This window comes from Macrobrachium rosenbergii, chromosome 14 (assembly GCF_040412425.1).
Source record: "Macrobrachium rosenbergii isolate ZJJX-2024 chromosome 14, ASM4041242v1, whole genome shotgun sequence".
Taxonomy (NCBI): domain Eukaryota; kingdom Metazoa; phylum Arthropoda; class Malacostraca; order Decapoda; family Palaemonidae; genus Macrobrachium; species Macrobrachium rosenbergii.
In genome coordinates, this window is record NC_089754.1 from 22438178 (window position 1) to 22455677 (window position 17500).

General features: G+C 34.2%; 1 protein-coding gene across 1 annotated transcript; it reads left to right on the forward strand.

Moving 5' to 3' along the window:
* The first annotated feature begins 931 nt into the window (after positions 1 to 931).
* LOC136845776 (uncharacterized) lies at positions 932 to 17285 on the forward strand. Its single transcript, XM_067116044.1, has 11 exons — positions 932 to 1130; positions 3236 to 3357; positions 3781 to 3877; positions 4385 to 4488; positions 5188 to 5308; positions 6122 to 6180; positions 6750 to 6867; positions 7746 to 7960; positions 8194 to 8373; positions 15967 to 16238; positions 16579 to 17285. The coding sequence occupies exons 1-11, from the start codon at positions 968 to 970 to the stop codon at positions 17135 to 17137; spliced, it is 2010 nt and encodes a 669-aa protein (XP_066972145.1). The 5' UTR covers positions 932 to 967; the 3' UTR covers positions 17138 to 17285.
* The last annotated feature ends 215 nt before the right edge of the window (positions 17286 to 17500 follow it).

The following is a 17500-nucleotide window of genomic DNA, read 5'->3' on the forward strand; positions in this document are numbered from 1 at the left end:
GTGCTATAATGGAATTTTGGCTGACATAGGACTGGACTTCAGAAATATATATATATATATATATATATATATATATATATATATATATATATATATATATATATATATATATATATATATATATATGTATGTAATGTATATATATATATTGATATATATGTATATATATATATATATATATATATATATATATATATATATATATATATATATATATATATATATATATATATATATATATTTATATATTGATACAATGAATCTAAATTATCACAGCACTGTTAAAGATAGTAAACCAAAAAAAAAGTACAGAATCTGGACCCAAATCAATCCCACAATCGAAGCAACCCTTCCTTAGTGCATGCCCCACTCTTCTACAAAAGTTCATTGAAATTCATTGTTAATTTTTAAGATATCTGTTGGACACTGTTACAGAAAGTCAAAGAAACAAATAAGCAATAAAAAATTTTGAATGTTTCATATAGACTTTTAAAGGATTAAATTAATTATGTCCTTTTATAAGCATATGAATCTTATATGAAATCCTTGTGGTTAAAAATCTTTCGGTGCATCCTGGCTAGAGAATCTTTTGAAGCATTTTGCAGTCATATAAAAATGGAAATGTGCTCTTTTCACAAGGGCATCTTACAAAGTCTGTGGTGTCCAACTTCAGTAACATTATAATTTACATGTTTCATTAATGTAATGTTTTACAGCTTATTATGGATTCCTGTATGCAGCATTTTCGGGCATATTCATTATTCCAGCTAGAATAAACAGTATTTTGGTATTTAGTATGTAGAGACAAATCTGGAAGAGGATTGTCACACAAGTTTTTAGTTGATTGAGAGTTCCTTATGAATTCCTCAGCCAAATAGACCGCTCTAATCTCATTCTAAAACTTTACTTTTGCACCTCCCGTATCCAACAGAAAGCTCTCTGTGACCTAGAACAGCTGCGTCTAGACATGTTCATGGATGATGAAGATCTGTTTGTGCTTTGTGACAGACTCAGAAAATGTGCACCTAATCTGAAAGAGCTGCAGCTGACTGGCCTAGTCATTGGTTTTCGTGGTTTCAGCAAGCTGGTAGAACTCCTCAAAATGAGCAAAAGTCTTCAGAAGTTGCACAGTGAGACCTATTTATTTGTTTATTTCACCAAATGATCTAGTATATGTATGTATGTAATATGTATGAAAAGTGTACCATTGAGAAGAATTACTAGAAGCATGTTTGATTATTACCTAGTTGAAATGAAAGGTGAGATAGGAGGCATTTTAGCTGTAGATTGAAAGTTCACAATATGGATTCAAATTTGGTAAAGGACTTTGATAAGGAGGAAGTTGAATAGGATTTGGAGAAATAAAAAAATGGGTTGGGGTTACAGATATGTAAGTGAAAGGGGCTTATGAGTAGTATATAGAAATTAGAGGTCTTGCATGTGCAGTCTTATAAGAGGGATGAATAAAACAATTGAATGATGAGACAAGAAAATAAGATGTTTTGTAAACGCACAATAGTGCAATGAATAGCTCAAGGTAAATTATAGTAATTATGGTACTTTAAAGATTTTGTTTGTATTTTGAAGGGAAGAAAGTGTAGAGAGAAAGGTTAATGGACAAATGATTGTATTGAAATGATAGAATGGAATGACAGTGACTATATTCAGTCTTGTATTTGTGACATGAGTAGATGTAGATGACAGAAGAGGCGGATCTAAATGATTCATGAGTGCAAGGAGGTTATATAGATTTAAAATTCTTTGGGAAGTGACTCATAAGAATGTAAGGATATCAATTTAGAGGTTGTACTAGGGAAGGGACTACTAAGAGTACATGGATGGCAATTAAAAAGTTGAAGAAAGGAAAGGTACCAGAAGATTATGTATGCTGTGGCATATTGGTAAAAGTGTGACTGGCAGATTAAGCAGGATGTGTAAGGTATTTCAAGATGAGGGAAAGGTTCCAAAGTAACAGGTGAGCGAATTTGGTCTTTTGTATAAGGAGAAGGGGAGAGTGGTGACTAAGAATTGTATGTACATAACATTACTTAGCATACCTGGGGAGATGTATGGAAGAATACAAACTGAGAAAGAAAGGCAAATTACAGAATGGTTCAGAGAAACAAAGTAGGTGTGTGTGTTTTGCTCAAGATTTGTTAGGAAATGGTTATGAGCAAAGTTTGATGGTAGAGTAAAAAAGTTGTACTGTATGTGGTATGTATACGTGACCCTAAAGAAGGCCTATGGCAGGCAATGGCATTGATGATAATTAATGTGTAGACAATGGAAGTGGAATTCCATTCTTATAGGAACAATTAGAAGTATGTATATGTGATAACAAAACTTGTCTGAAAGTGTTGGATGGGAGAATGTTACTCCATGCTGAAGGTTCATGGCAGTTTCCCTTCAGGTCTCAATTCCATTAATTTTTGTCTTACATTTTGTCTGTTCCATTGGTGTCTTTTTTTTACCCAGCTGTTAAATTTTAACTTCTGTATGAAAATCAAATCTTTGGATGCAGATTATGAAGAGTGAAAATGCAATTCAGGTATCTCTAAATGTCTTTTTTATCTTTCCAAAACTCTAATTACTTGCAGCCAGTCACAAGACCATCCTTTGGTAAAATTCCCATGATAATCTATGCATAATGTTTTGTAGTCCTGCTAAAAAACTGACAAACAAACTAAAAAACCAAGCCATAAACATAACCTGCTTGGCAGAAATTTTAATAAAGGTAGAATGACAGGTCTGATATATTAGTGGTTCTCAGAAAAAAGTTTTCTTATATCATTATTCCTCAGTATTTCAATAGATGGAGCTATTGGAGAAGCCAGGGAAGGGACAGGTGATGCAAATGCAATTTTGCTGGATAAGAAAGCGAATCTGAGATCAAGTAGGGTGTGGCAAATGTATAAATTATAATTTAAATTTAGTGGATAACAGTGAATATAAATTGTAGCTGTAACGGAAGATAGTCGAAGTGAATGATAGCAAGCGTAAGGGTATGAGGGTAAGTTAAGGCCAGAGAGATTTGTTATAGTAATTTGAAGTATTCCTGGATGACTGGAGCTCTTTAGATAAAAAAAAAATTAGCAATTCGTGGACAGATAGAAATACCATTGAGATATTTTTCTATGATTGCTTCCAAGAATTTTGACAGAAAGAAAATCAAGCAATTGCGCAGACAACAGTATTCATCATAAACATTTTCATTATGGTTGTATCTTGTCCACAGTTTCAATGGATAAGGCACGCCTACAGTCCATGAATGATTGCACGCCGTCCAATATGTACACAGATCAAAAGCGAATGAATCGCCATGCCGTCAATGAGAGCAAAAGGGCTTTCTATGAACGGGTACGTAATTTCTGTAGTCATTACTTCTTTAAGTTTGGTTTTACTAATCAGCTATTACAGAATTTTCTGGTGAATGTTTCTCAAGTTAAAAGTTTTTCAGTATAGGCAAACTTCCAAAGAATTGTTGACTAAATAGAAAAGTACATGTATTGTTTTGCAGACAGGATTTTCTGTTCCTCAAGGCCTAAAGAAATAATGGGATTTTTATATTCAGTGAATTTAATGTTCAGGTATTCAGTGATTTTTTATATGAGGTGAGATACAGGCCTTTCCTAGACATCATATTGTTGGCACATGTTCACAAATTGAAGTTACTTACCATAAATAACTTTTTTCTCTAAGTACTAAGTGCAGTACCAAGTAGGTTTTAAGGTTAATGTTTTGTAGTTGATTGAAAACCACCGTTTTTTTACTTACCTGTAGAAGTGCTCCCTGGAAGCAGAAACCCCAACTCAAGATACATTGCAGTTTGGAAGAAAGGCCTACCAGAGAGTCCATCGCAATTCCTGTACACCTATAGGTAAGCATGGGTATCCTGATTGAGGAGTTACAAGTTGTTTTGCAGTCTGTTTTGACTGATTTACAGTCAGTATTTGATTAGAAATTTTACATAGGCATGATCTGTAATTGGATAGTAAAACTTTAACTTTGGTTAGTTTTAATCTGCCCATTTTTGCCTGTTAATACAGTAGTGACATACAGTATACACAGTTTTGAACTATGTTATCATTGATTTTACCTTCTTTTTCCTTTGTATTGTGCTGTTTGATAGCATTTTTGTGCATCATAACTTTAAAGGAAGGAATCTGGATGTAAATGGAGTTTAGTTTGAGATTTCCACATTTCCAGGAATAACACAATGATTGTAATTTTTGTCTTATTTTAGTGGTAGCATAGTATACAGTTGTTAAGAGCAAAGGATACAGTCCACATGCAGATTACAGTATACTTTGATTTTTAAGATGTTTCTTGTTGACAACTTCTGTCATTTCAATAATTCTGTTTACAATTAACGTTTTCGAAACAGTTACCCTGGAGAAGGTGCAGCAACTGGATTCTAAAAAATATTACACTGAAGCGGAGATCGATAACATTGATTTAGAAAATGAAGTAAACACATCAAGAGAAAGGGTTAGTCAACAGTAGCAAGTTTTCTTTGTGCGCATGTGTGTTTGTGTGAGAGAGAGAGAGAGAGAGAGAGAGAGAGAGAGAGAGAGAGAGAGAGAGAGAGAGAGAGAGAAAATGTTATGGAAAGAAATGAGAAATGCACAAAATTTGTGCAGTCATTTTTCTATTAAATTAAGATGATATTCAAAAAAGGATGATGTGCTATCATTTAGAAATTCAATAGGTAAAGCAAAAAGTACTTATAAGCAAAATGATATTAGATAAAGAATGCTCATATATAATATATATATGATATATATATAATATATATATATATATATATATATATATATATATATATATATATATATATATATATATATATATATATATATATATATATATATATATATATATATATATATATATATATATATATATATATATATATATATATATATATATATATATATATATATATATATATATATATATATACTGTATATATATATATAATATATATATTGATCTGTATATAGATCTGTATTAGCTTTGTAAATTGTCATGTGTTGTACATTCTCTATGACATATATATATATATATATATATATATATATATATATATATATATATATATATATATATATATATATATATATATATATATATATGTATTGTATATAGCTTATGTAATTGTCATGTGTTGTACATTCTCTATGACAGAGAGCCTCATCGTCAGCATGCCAGCAACTGTTATCACCTAGAGATGACTGTAACTCCCTGAGTTCTGCTTTTGGGTCAATCAGCCCTGCAGCAGGTAGTCGAAGTCCATCTCTTTCCAGTGGTAAGTGGTTCTTTGTCCAACGTTACATTCAAATTACTGGCTAAATTAATGTCTTTAAGTTGTCAAGAGTCACAAGAATCTTCTCTGTCACTTCTTTGTTGTTTAAGCTTGAGTTATATACTGTAAGATTTTTACAGTTGTACTCTAGGTATTTTCTAATTGTGTTTTACATAGTCTTAGCCTAACTTCAGATCATTGTCTTCCAGAAAAGTAATATTTTACAGTATAATTAGTTATTATCCAATACTGTAGGTGATATTCTGTATTCTTGTGCTATCATTCTCTTTGCCAAAAATTCTGAGACTCTTAACTGGATTAGAAAATCACATAGCCATTTTCTTCCCTTTTCTAGTGAAAGCTATTTTCCCTTTTCTAATGAATAAGAGTTTAATATCAGTAGTTGTATAAGAACATCAGATGAAAAGTGGTTAAGATTCGTCAGAAAACATCATGAAAATGTGCAGTATATATTTTGTCTTTTTGTGAAATTATTTTACAAGGATAATAGATTTTTGTGACTGCATTGAAAAGCAAAAGTAAATGCAAAAGCTTTCAGTAAGGCATAAGCCAGTTACTGTACTTTCTTCTGGGAAGAATGGTAGATAAGGCTTTGTTTATATTTTTTAAAAACACTGTTTTACATGTCTTCATAAGGATGCTCCTTTTGGGCTCAGGTTTATACTGTAAATCAGAACTTATTATAAGGCAGCATGTGTATAAGATTTCCTGTTTGTTTTAGCTTAATAGACCCTAAATATTATTTCTGTAAGATTTAATATGTGAAAGCATTACAGTATCATTATTTTGCTTCAGAAAACCGAAGATGTTCACCATCTCCAAGGCATGATGAAGCAAGCACAAACAGTGAACGGGTAAGTATTTATTCAGGCTCTGATGATGCTCAAAATATTTCTTTATTTCATTTTAACCACATTGCTTAGAGTTAAATTGTGTAAAAAGGAATGTAGTCAAATGAGGATCATTTATTCATGGATATGTTATGGGCTTGATTTTTATATTGAATACCAAGGAATTCATGACAGTCATTTGTCATGGTTCTGGATTCGCAGCTTCACCTATTTGTGGATTTTTCTTTGGAATATATATATACTGTACACACTATTTGCGGAAAATTCGCCTATTCACAGTCATTTTAATAGAGAAATATTCACTAATTACTGTATTTTCATATAATTTTCATGACTAAATGCATTTTTTTGTGATAAAACTATTAAAATACTTAGAATAAGCATTTTTAGAGGGGTTTTTGGGTGTTTGAACTCTCAAAATAGGTAGTTATAAGTGTTTTTAGGGGGTTGTCAAGTATTTGCGGATTTTAGCTATTCACATGGGGTTGTGGTACGCATCCCTGCGAATACCAGGGGTCGACTGTAAATGTCATCTTTGCTGCTTTTATCAAGTGTTTGTCTCCTTTCATCAGATATATTTCACTAGTGTGAAGGATCCAACCAAAGAATTGAGCTACTTATTTCAAGATCCCTTAAACACCGGTACAAAACCAACTTACATGGCCAACCATTATTCTTTTGTCCCAGGTGGTAAGTTTAGATGTTAAGTGTTGAATTATTTAAGTTTCATCTCAATAATCTTCCATTTTTAGTTTATTTTTGACAAGCAGTTTCTTCAGAGTTAAACTTTTTGAAGCTGAAATGCTACCCATGGTAGGCAAGTTCTGGCACAGTGCTCTATTGGCTAGTCTATAACATTTTAAAAAATATATAAGTTATGTACTTATAGAAATTATATAATTTTGGAAATGACCTAAGCTCCCTCCTGAAATTATGTGCTGTGAACAGAAATTTGATTGCTGTATCAAACCTGTTTGTTGCATGTGTTGATCACTAGCGGATCCTGAAAAATTTCATGGGGCCACCAATTTTCATATTATTCATACTTACATTCTTATATACAGTATACAGATATTATTCCTATAATAGTTTTTTATTTTTTTCCTATTTTATATTTTTCATTTTTGTTATTATCTAAATCTTCAGTATTATTATTTTGTCATTATTTTTACATGGGGGGGGGGCCACATGCCCAGGTGCCACCCCCCCGGATCCGCTAGTGGTGTTGATCGTATAATGTGGTTTTTATAGAAGGTCTTGTAAGATACTGTAGTGTATTTTGCTTAATAATTTACATTTATAGGACTGTAGCATTTGTGATAAAGTAGAGTTCAAGTTCAGTGTTCTTCATGACAACATACAGTAAGTTGCTGAAAATTTTTAGTGAACAAAAAAAATACATTTGCCCCTTGTATTTAATACACAATATTGCATGCTCATAGAAATAAATATCCAAAACCCAGTAATCAAAAACTGATCTATGTAAAGAGCTCACCCATTACTTTTTTTCAGAATGTATAACTACAGTTTATTACCAATTTCATGAGTTTTTTCTCATTCACTAACAGATGGCAAAGACAATCTTCCACTGCCACTATGCAATGATCGGGAACATAAATCTGTCTTCCACGACTTGTTCTCCGCTTTGCCAGAAAGTAGTGTGAAATCTCTCACACTTGACTATCCTTGTCTCTATTTAAGTACCTTGGACCTAGTTTGTTTAGGAGATGCAATTCGTAAAACAAAATGTCTCGAGACTTTAAAACTTCAAAATTTGAAGAATGTAAGTTCATTTTTGTAATGTGTCACATTTATTTAAAGTATGATGGCAAAATTTATCTTTCTGACATATATTATCCAAGCATTTGTTGTATTTGTGTTTAATGTATGTATATATGAGTGAATGCATGTCTTTGTATACAGAGAATGTAAATTTTTTTTTCTGTATGTTATTCAGTGTTAGGGGAAGAGAGATTACAGTATACAGTATACAGCATACAGTATTTTTAATTTCAGGCAAAAAAATACATTCCTGTCGTCTTAGGATTAGGACAGTGTCAATCCCTTACTAGTGTTACACTGGAATCGAAGAGTGTAATAATCACAGATGCTTCATTCTCCTTAGCCTGTTTAGCATTGAGGAATAATACTACATTGAAAAAACTTTCACTGGCTCAGTGGGAGTTTAGTATAAAGGTAATGTACTGTATTAATTACATAGAAGCTACAAATGTAAATGATTCACTTTTTCAGTGCAACATATAGTATTGTAAATATACATTTTATGTAACAAAAGATACAAGTAATATCCAAAGACAGCTATCAGCTTAGCTTTGAACTTTGAAATTTAAGATTAAAGGTCATGAATCCATACAATAAATAAAATTCTTATTTTATTTGGGTCATGATACCAGGTGAATGGTTAAGAGTACATATTACCCACTTCAGACAAGTTCAGAATTTATTAAAGTTACATAAAGCCTCCCCTCTTCACCATTTGGACACCATTCATTTCCATCTTGATGGTAGAAAGGAGCACTGAATATCACAGTAAATTTTGCATTTCTTTAACCTTCATACAGCACTTGATAGATGTAGTCACTAACTCACTATGTTTAGGCCATTAACTGTTGATTATTTTTGTGCAGTTTTTCTCCAAAGGAAAAAAGAAGTTCCATTAGTTATTTCCTCTATTTACAGTATTATATGGTATTGTGCAGGAAGTTCTCTTTCTCCTCCTTTCATGAACAGAAGATAGCCTACCTGGCAAATCAGTGAGATACAGAATAGAGTGTCAGCCAGACAGACAGAATCTGTGAGAAGGCCTAATCCATAGTTTATGGATTTAGCAAAGAGAACATGGCTAAGAGTAAGCAGAGAGACACCAACCGGGAAGGAATCAGTCAGTGATAGCTAAGCATTGGTTGCGCTTCTCCTTCCAAGAAATTCAAACAGGAACAAGTTATAGGCAACAGAATAATCAACAATCAGGGTATGAGTATAACCAAGGGGGATGGATGAAGTAGGACCAGACCAAGGCAATGTTCTCGCTACTCAAGACAGTCAGGACCCTGGATGATGAGTGAAATTATATAGACCTCACTATTAAGACACAAGCTGGTCATGGACAAGAGTAGGAGGATGAACGTTGGTTAAGAAAGACCTAGGCAGGCCAGTGATCAGAGTGCCATGAAAATAGATGTAACCAAGAAGGGTCTAGGCTGAGTGAAAACTATCACATTGAGTAGACCCTTGGATTAGATGGCAATGTCGAGTAAAATTTGGAAGGCCCAAAAAAAATGTCTTCCAAATGTGTTTAGTCCTAACAGATTTTCACTTGCCCATTTTCAGAATTTCACAATGAATAAGCAACCTTGAGAGCTCTCAGATCTGGTGAGAGGTCAGTCAGGATATTTTCAAACTAGATGAGAGTGTCTTCACATCATTGACATTGCATTATATATATTGTCTTGTTGAACGTTTGTAACTCTAGGATTAGCAGTTGCATTTTACAGTAGCCAGGCTAGGTGGATATGAATAAGTGGATAGTTCCTCTGTCAGGTAACCTAGATCCTTTGTACTCATGGAGAACAAAAATTTACTATGTCAACCCAGGTTGTGAGAGTACCACCACTATTCATATTCTTGTGGTTTTCAGAAAGGCAAGGTAAAGCATGATTGCAGCAAGAGCTAAGGAATGGTGCAATTTCTTTGCTTTTTGGAACATGATGATTCTTATCAGGATGAGTGAGCATAACCACCACAAAAGAGTAAGCTAGGATGTTTTTAGCTTGTGGAAACCTCTTGTAATTTATCTATAGCTCTTCAGGGTGTGGAATCACTGTTGCTGCTAAGATATTTCTTGACAATGGGAGGGATACTGATGTTACATCATCTAGGATTAGAAGACCCAGTTGCCTTGAAGTGTGCACCTTTGACATTTTTCAGTCATGGCAGAAGATAAAAGGCTTCTTTTAAGGTTAAATACACAAAGGAGTCTGGAGATGACTGATTTATTCCTGGGTTCTGGCCCGATTTTGATACATTATGCACACGGAACTGAGGTTACAGGTGGTTGGTTGGGAATGAGACCGAGAGCTAGTGTCAGTTGACGCAAGTGACATGTAAGCATGTGACTGGAAGGCACTCTGTGACTGGCTGCCAAACGTGGTAACTGGGTTTGGCAGTGAAGCCCAGAACTTACTACAATTTCTCTTACCTCTGTAGGACAAGATGGTAAAATTATGTACATGTTGTTCAACTGTTCACCAAGATGAGCAGTGATAAGACATTAATACACATGAACTGAATCCGAATTCTTCAGTTTGGCATTGAGCCTGAAAGCATTCATTACAATTCCAAATATTTCATACATTGCCACTTTTGAAATTATGCTCAAAATCAGTGCATTTTTAAACTGTTTCTTTCCTATGTGAGTCTGAAGTTTCACTGTGGTTTCTGCCTGCCTTGGACCATGGCCAAGTATCAGTGGGTATTAGGTTCATCTGGCCAGATGTAATGAATAGGAAAATTATTCTGTTTTAGTATAACTTCAGTGGGAATATTCATGACCCCTAGCCTAGAGGTTTTATGGAGACTGATCTAGAGAAAACTTGGTGACCAGCCTGAAGAGTGACTAGGAGGTATAAACACAGGTAGTTCTTGTATAGTGTAAAAGGTCTGTGAGTAACAAATAGCATACAGTATAAGATTTCTTAATGCAAGAAATAAAACTGTGTCATTGCTGTGATCTTAAGTTTCTCTAGTACGAAACTGGTGCTCACATCTTTCATAAATCTGTTACCAAAATTAGTTCTGACAAATGTTGTTACATACTTGTATTTTTCCTAGATTTTTTGTTTATGTTAACATTGTTATGGGAGTGAAGCTCCCGATTGGATTTTGTTTGTCCGAGTGCATTGTGGGTAAACATTGGTTACTTATCAGGAGCATCTTCTCATGGAATTGTGGGTCCATGATAAAATGCTGAAACACGATAGGTTGTTATGTTATAAGATTAAGAAATCTTGCAGGATTTTGGAAATCTGGTGTTCATTGAAAAATCCAGCTTAAGTTTGCTGTCATGGCACCTTTGGTTCAGCTGTTCCTTCTTACTCCATGTGCAATTCTTCTTTAAATTATAGGGAACAGTGCCATTTGTGGTATTGTGCTACTAAATTTAAACTTAGTAGTTTTTTTGGAAGATTCTTACCTTTCTCCTTGGAAGGTAATTTTGTTCATGAACCACTGGTTAACCCTTCACAGTCTGACACCCATGGCCCTTCAGCATCTAGGGAAGATCCTGACCAATCTGAAGACGTCAGTCCTACTGGTAGTGCAGATTCAGATTAAAATACGTTTATAGAATGTTTTAAGTTAGTTTAGGAGGGTGGGTGGGCAAAGCTTTCCCTGCTAGGTAAGGACATAGTCCCGTGGGTTAGATTAGGTTAGGTAGGAGTTCTGGGTAAAGGTAATAACCTGGCATCCTAGGTTAGGTTAGGTCAGGTCCAAAAGGAGAAGGGGCAAATGCCCCGCAGCTAGGTAAGGATGCAAACCCCCCCCCAGGTTTGGTTAGGTAGGAGGTCTAAGTCTGGGTAAGAACCCACGTCCTAGGTTAATTTAGGTGGAGGGATCCAAGGGGGCGAACAGCCCCCCAGCCAGGTACAGAGGCAGCCCACGGGGTAGGTTAGTTTAAATAGATTCATATATTTTACTTATTTTGTGTTTTTCTCTACCCAAAATCCCTGCTTTCCCACTGTGGTCCCCCAAATTGTAGGATATAAGGGTGAGGTCCATTGTATGTATAACTACTTCTATGATGACAAAATGTATGTCAGAAACAGAGCACACATTAAAACACAGGAAAATAATATTTTCAAGCCCAAATGCACGTATAGTAAGAAGATATTTACTGTATTATAAAGTTTATAGAATGCTATCAAACAAAGCCCAGTTGATAAAGAATGAAAGAACTTTTACACTAGGAGTGTACTGTACTCCGAAGTAAACTCTCAGACAGTCTCTGGCTCCCCTAAATTTTGAATATAGTAATGCCAGTTTTTGCTTAGGCAGACGACTTGGTCTTTGGAACCTAACCATGTTGGAAAGTAATGAGTAGATCTAGACTCAGTTTTGTAATAAATCAAGTGAATCATTTTATTTAGATTTTTAGAGTCTGGTTATGACATTACACTAGCAGATGGATTTTTAGGAAATGATGAACAGCTGTATCCAAAAGGACAAATATATTCAAAAGTAATGTAAGAAAATGTGTTTTGATGATGGATAAACAATTCCCATGGTACATCAACCTTAAAAATGCAAAGTACCCTAAGTTCATTGTGCATACCCTATAAGTAGCTAATCAGCACTGTCTTAACTGCTCATACAAGGTACCAAAGCATAAGTAAAAATAAGAGGTTTGTGTTTATGGATCTTGAAATTATTATTAATTTGTAAGTTTTTCATCATAAAAAGCTACAGTATTTTCATACATAAAATACCATTCAGTTCAAAGCAACTGATCTGTACAGATTTAGTAAAAGATCTAGATTATGTTAGGGATTAAATAGTCCTCTTAAATATAATAGGAAATCCTTATCTTTTACCTTCCTTATTCAGTATTAAAGCCTTGTTGTATTCAAGCAATTTACCAGTGTCATTCTCTCTCACATTCCTATTTTGGACATGTCCACATCTTTCCTTTCCTGTTGCTTTGATGTAGCTTAGTGACAGCCTAGTACAGTTTTTATCAGCCTCAGCCACCCCATTCTATTCCTTGTGGCTGCATAGTTACGCCATCTGCTACTAAGTATCAGTGGTTGGCATGGGTTTGAGAGCATAGTTCCCCAGCCCTATCCTTGCAGATTACCTTCTTTGTTATCCAGATCACAGACAGTCCAGTGCATGTGCTGTAGGATACTTAGGAAAATGCAAATTAAATATAAATTTGTCATTTTATTCTGTATTTTTTTTATCTTGGCAATGATCACAGTGATGCCATTTCAAATATTGTAACTGGTTTCTTTGAAAGAATGAACTTCCTTCTCTCCCACTTTTCATCTTTTGTTAGACTTTTCCACTGACCTTGGAGGGAGCATACAGGTAGTCTGTGCCTGTCATTTAGAGCTATAGGGCATTTTCACCAATTTCTTCTTCCACAGGCACTGAAAGTTATATATTTTCCAAAACTTGTGTTCCTTTTCAAGAACTTGGACAAGATGAAGAAACCTAGACAAGATTGTCCTCCCAAATGGGACTTGACCCTTGTTCTACAGAATCTTGCAGTCTCCCCATAAGTCCCTGAGAAGTCCTTTCAGTTGGATTTCATGTAAACCATGATACTTTTAATCTTTTTTTCTCTATAGACATATCATTTGTCTTACAAGCATCACCCCCTTTACATACTTCACCAGTCACTTCAATCTTGCTTGCAGTCTGTCTAGAAATGCTTTTGTAATATCGTCATAAAAGTTTATTACATGCTCATGTGTAACTAACATACTGCCCATTTAATAATTTAATCAAAGAGACCTTATTGCCAGCATTTGTTTGTCACATCTTCATTCCCTCTCATTCTGTCTTTAAGAACACTTTAGCCTTTTAATCCAAAAACTTTTAAACCCATATTTTCTCTGCCAGAATTGAAGTTTGAACTGAAGCCCTGTTTAAACACAATTTAGTGTCTGGCAAACTTATATGTAGAGAGTTGGAGGTATCAGTTAACCTTTCCCTGCATCTTCCCTAAGGTTGTCTCCAGCAAATACTACTTCATTTTTTCCCTCAGCCATGTCATGGGTGTCAGCTAGGTAATAGAGTGATTTGTTTGCTACTCATTACTTTCTCATCATCTCCCTCTTAAGTCACTTATTATTTCATCAGTTTTGTTGTATATTGTTATTCAATATAAACATTCATATAGACCAACCCTAAAATGCTAGTAAGTTATAAATTAATCTTTCACAGAATGTAGAAAACAGAAAAATTAAGAAATAAGTGAGACAGAATAGAAAACAATGGTGTTCTTGAGGTAAGTAGTACACACCAGGTCTTGTGGCACAGAAATTAAAGCACTAACAGAAGATTCCAGTTGAAACTGAGCTTGTGGAAGATAGGAATTCAGGATATCTTACAAAATGACCTATATCATTATGGCTATTGGTAGGTATATAAATCCAACACTTCAAGTAATAATGGTTAAAAGACGAAGATAATGAGAAACTGTTGACATCCAAACAGATTGGTATGGTATTCCAACAATGGTAGAACAAAAGATATCTTGAGGAATTATATGATATACATTTTAAATATGCTGTGAAAAAGAAAGCTTTTAGTCAAAGCTATTGTCTTGTATTATCAACTACCCAGAATTATCAGGGACAGTATTAACAGCCATTTTTATTTGGCTAATATATCAGCTTCTTAACCTGTAAGGAATGGGCTATTATATATCATGCAACCCCCCCAAGACTGGGCAAACTTTAAGGTTGGCCAGTTTAAAAAAAAACACATCAGTGGAAAGCAGAAGATATGCAAATGCACATAGTGTAAGAAAAAAAAATTCTTAAAAATTTTCCCTACCTTCCACAGGAAGTTGAAAGTGACTATTTACAACCCTGTGTGGGGCCTCTTCTACAAACACTCGTAAATTTTATGAAGTTATACATATTTTTTCTAGTAATTTATTTTATTTTATATTGTAAAATTATAATTACAGCTCACACAATATCATAACAGATAAGAAATAAAATCAGTAACAAATTCTGAATATTATATATTAGTTGTAAAATATTTACGTAAATTTACTGAGATTGGGAGATACAGTAACTTTTTTGGAGGTGTACATGTTTTTTCTAATATTTCTTTGCAAAATTACAATTACAAGTGACATCATATGATAAAAGATAAAAACTAAAACCAACAGCAATCACTGGGTATATTTATGAGCAAATAAATAAAAAGATATCATGGGAGAGAGAGGAGCAATACATTCCTCCTTCAAGTCAAGAACAATACTAGTCTGCCTGAGACACCCACGGCTGAGCTGAGCTGAATTCTTTAGTTGCCACTATTCATTTATGGGCCACTGAAGTGATGGAAACTCTTTCCCGCTCGATACAGCCAAATTGTATGGCGTGTAATATTAATACTCTTCAGAGGGGATCGGTCCACCACCCAAAACTTGTTTTAGATCCTCTCATGAGGGGATCAGTTCATTAAGGGTTACTGAGACCCTGTCAAGCTAGCAGTGCTTAAAATTACATTAGATCTGGCCTCAATCGCTCCTGTATTATTGAGATGGTTTATAACATGACTGATTCTGGTAAAATACCTTTATATCTGATGTTATTATCCCAGTCAGTTTTGTATTCAAGTACAGTCACTAAACTGAGTAAAACAAATTTTGTTCCATAAGTACAAATATTGTTCTTACACTGGAATCCATCCCCCCCCCACCCCCTGCTCCCTCCATCAACTGGGAGTGGATGTCAATGTTGCAAAATGTTGAATGAATGCTCTCAAGTTAGTGGGCACCATAAATGTGTCATTGAGATATTGCAGAGTAAAACTTCTTACTGAATTTGTGAGGTGGGAGATATGGGTGTCTTACACTACTTGAGAGACTTCATCTTTGGGTAAGAAGATCATAGTTTTTAACTATTTCTGTTTTACTAAATATGTTCACAAGTGTTAGTGTGAAACTAAAGCATAAGGCTGTGTAGGCAAGGATTTGTATTTACAATACATAAAATTTGATGTGAAGATTTATCTTTCTTTGAATCTCTCTAGAACCAAAAACTGGCCACCCGTCACTTTAAGGACCTCTTGAGCAACTGGAAGGTCAATGATCTTAATTTAGCCAACTGTAGTATTGACATTGGAGTTGGAATGGCCATAGCACCAACCCTGTTCACACCTCCATTGTTATTGCCCATTCATGGTCCCACACATCATTGGTCAAGCATAAAGACACTGAGACTGCCACATGTGAAGCTGAAAGAACCTTTAGGTTTGGAGCGACGTGGGCATCTTCTTTTGCCAGTGCTTAGACACTGTCCTAAGTAAGTTTCTTTTGGCAACTCATTAACTGATTTTGAGTATAATAGGAATAGATATACGTTTCCTTGGGTATATATAATTGGTAACCTTTGTATTTAATGTTCTCGTGGATGTTTACTAAATACTTACATTGCATATTTCTTAGAGGTTCATTAACAGTTATATTTGCTTTTGAAACTGTATCGTAAATTAATTGGTGAAGCATAAAGGCAATTTTACACACAGTAACACCAAGAAATTATGGTTTTAAGTTTTAATATAACGATTTGGAAGAAAGTCTTTTCATTCTTTTATAAGTAAGGTGTTAATTTTACCATATGATTTTCTTTCATTTATCCACAGCCTGACAGTATTGGATTTATCAGCCTCTGAAAATCATATTACATCTTTAGATGACTGTGCAACTCGTAAGTTCTTCCAGCTTCTAGGAACAAACTTTAAGAAGCTCAAAGAATTAACATTATGCAACTGGGAATTTAAATTTAAAAACTATGAAGAAACTTGTTTGGAAATTGGTCAGCTAGTTCGCTCTTGTACAGAGTTGAGAACTTTAGTATTGGACAAAGTTAGTGAAGTTAGGTCGGGACTGTCGGTCCGTACCCAGTGTCGTGCAACATTATTGCACCAGTTGGTCAACAACCTTCCTCGTTTATCACAGCTCTCTCTTTGTTTCTACCGTATTGATGACTTTGAATTAGACAAAAGGTCAGCTGCCCAGCTTGGTGCTTGCTTCCATGATCACTGGAACTCAACTAATAAATTCAAACTCAAATTCTTTGGATTATCTCCAGCAGCAGAAACAGCTTTGCATGAAGCCCTGGTGAAAGACTTTACAGTAATTATCAGTCAAGGATATCCACTAGAAATAACTGTCCGAAAAAGATATCTCTTCGCTGCATGAAAATTTAGGGCAGTAGTTTCCTACCGTTCTCGCTAAAGCTATCATGTCTTTTAAAGTTGTTTCTTTACCTCACGAGTTCTTTTGAATGTTCATCATCATTCAGCACTAAGGAGGATGTAACACTCCCTTGAGCAGGGTATGGAACTACTGCCCAGAGGTGTTTCAACTGTGAAAGGCCAATGAGGATTTGAAAAGCTTATAAAGGGGCTTATGAAATTAGTATTTATTATCCATATACTGTATATATATATATATATATATATATATATATATATATATATATATATATATATATATATATATATATATATATATATATATATATATATATATATATATATATATATATATATATATTCACAA

Coding starts and splice junctions, on each gene's coding strand:
- LOC136845776 (XM_067116044.1), top strand. CDS start 968: ATGTTCATGGATGATGAAGATCTGTTTGTGCTTTGTGACAGACTCAGA. Junction 3,358..3,780: donor AAAGGGCTTTCTATGAACGG/GTACGTAATTTC, acceptor ACTTACCTGTAG/AAGTGCTCCCTGGAAGCAGA. Junction 4,489..5,187: donor TAAACACATCAAGAGAAAGG/GTTAGTCAACAG, acceptor TCTCTATGACAG/AGAGCCTCATCGTCAGCATG.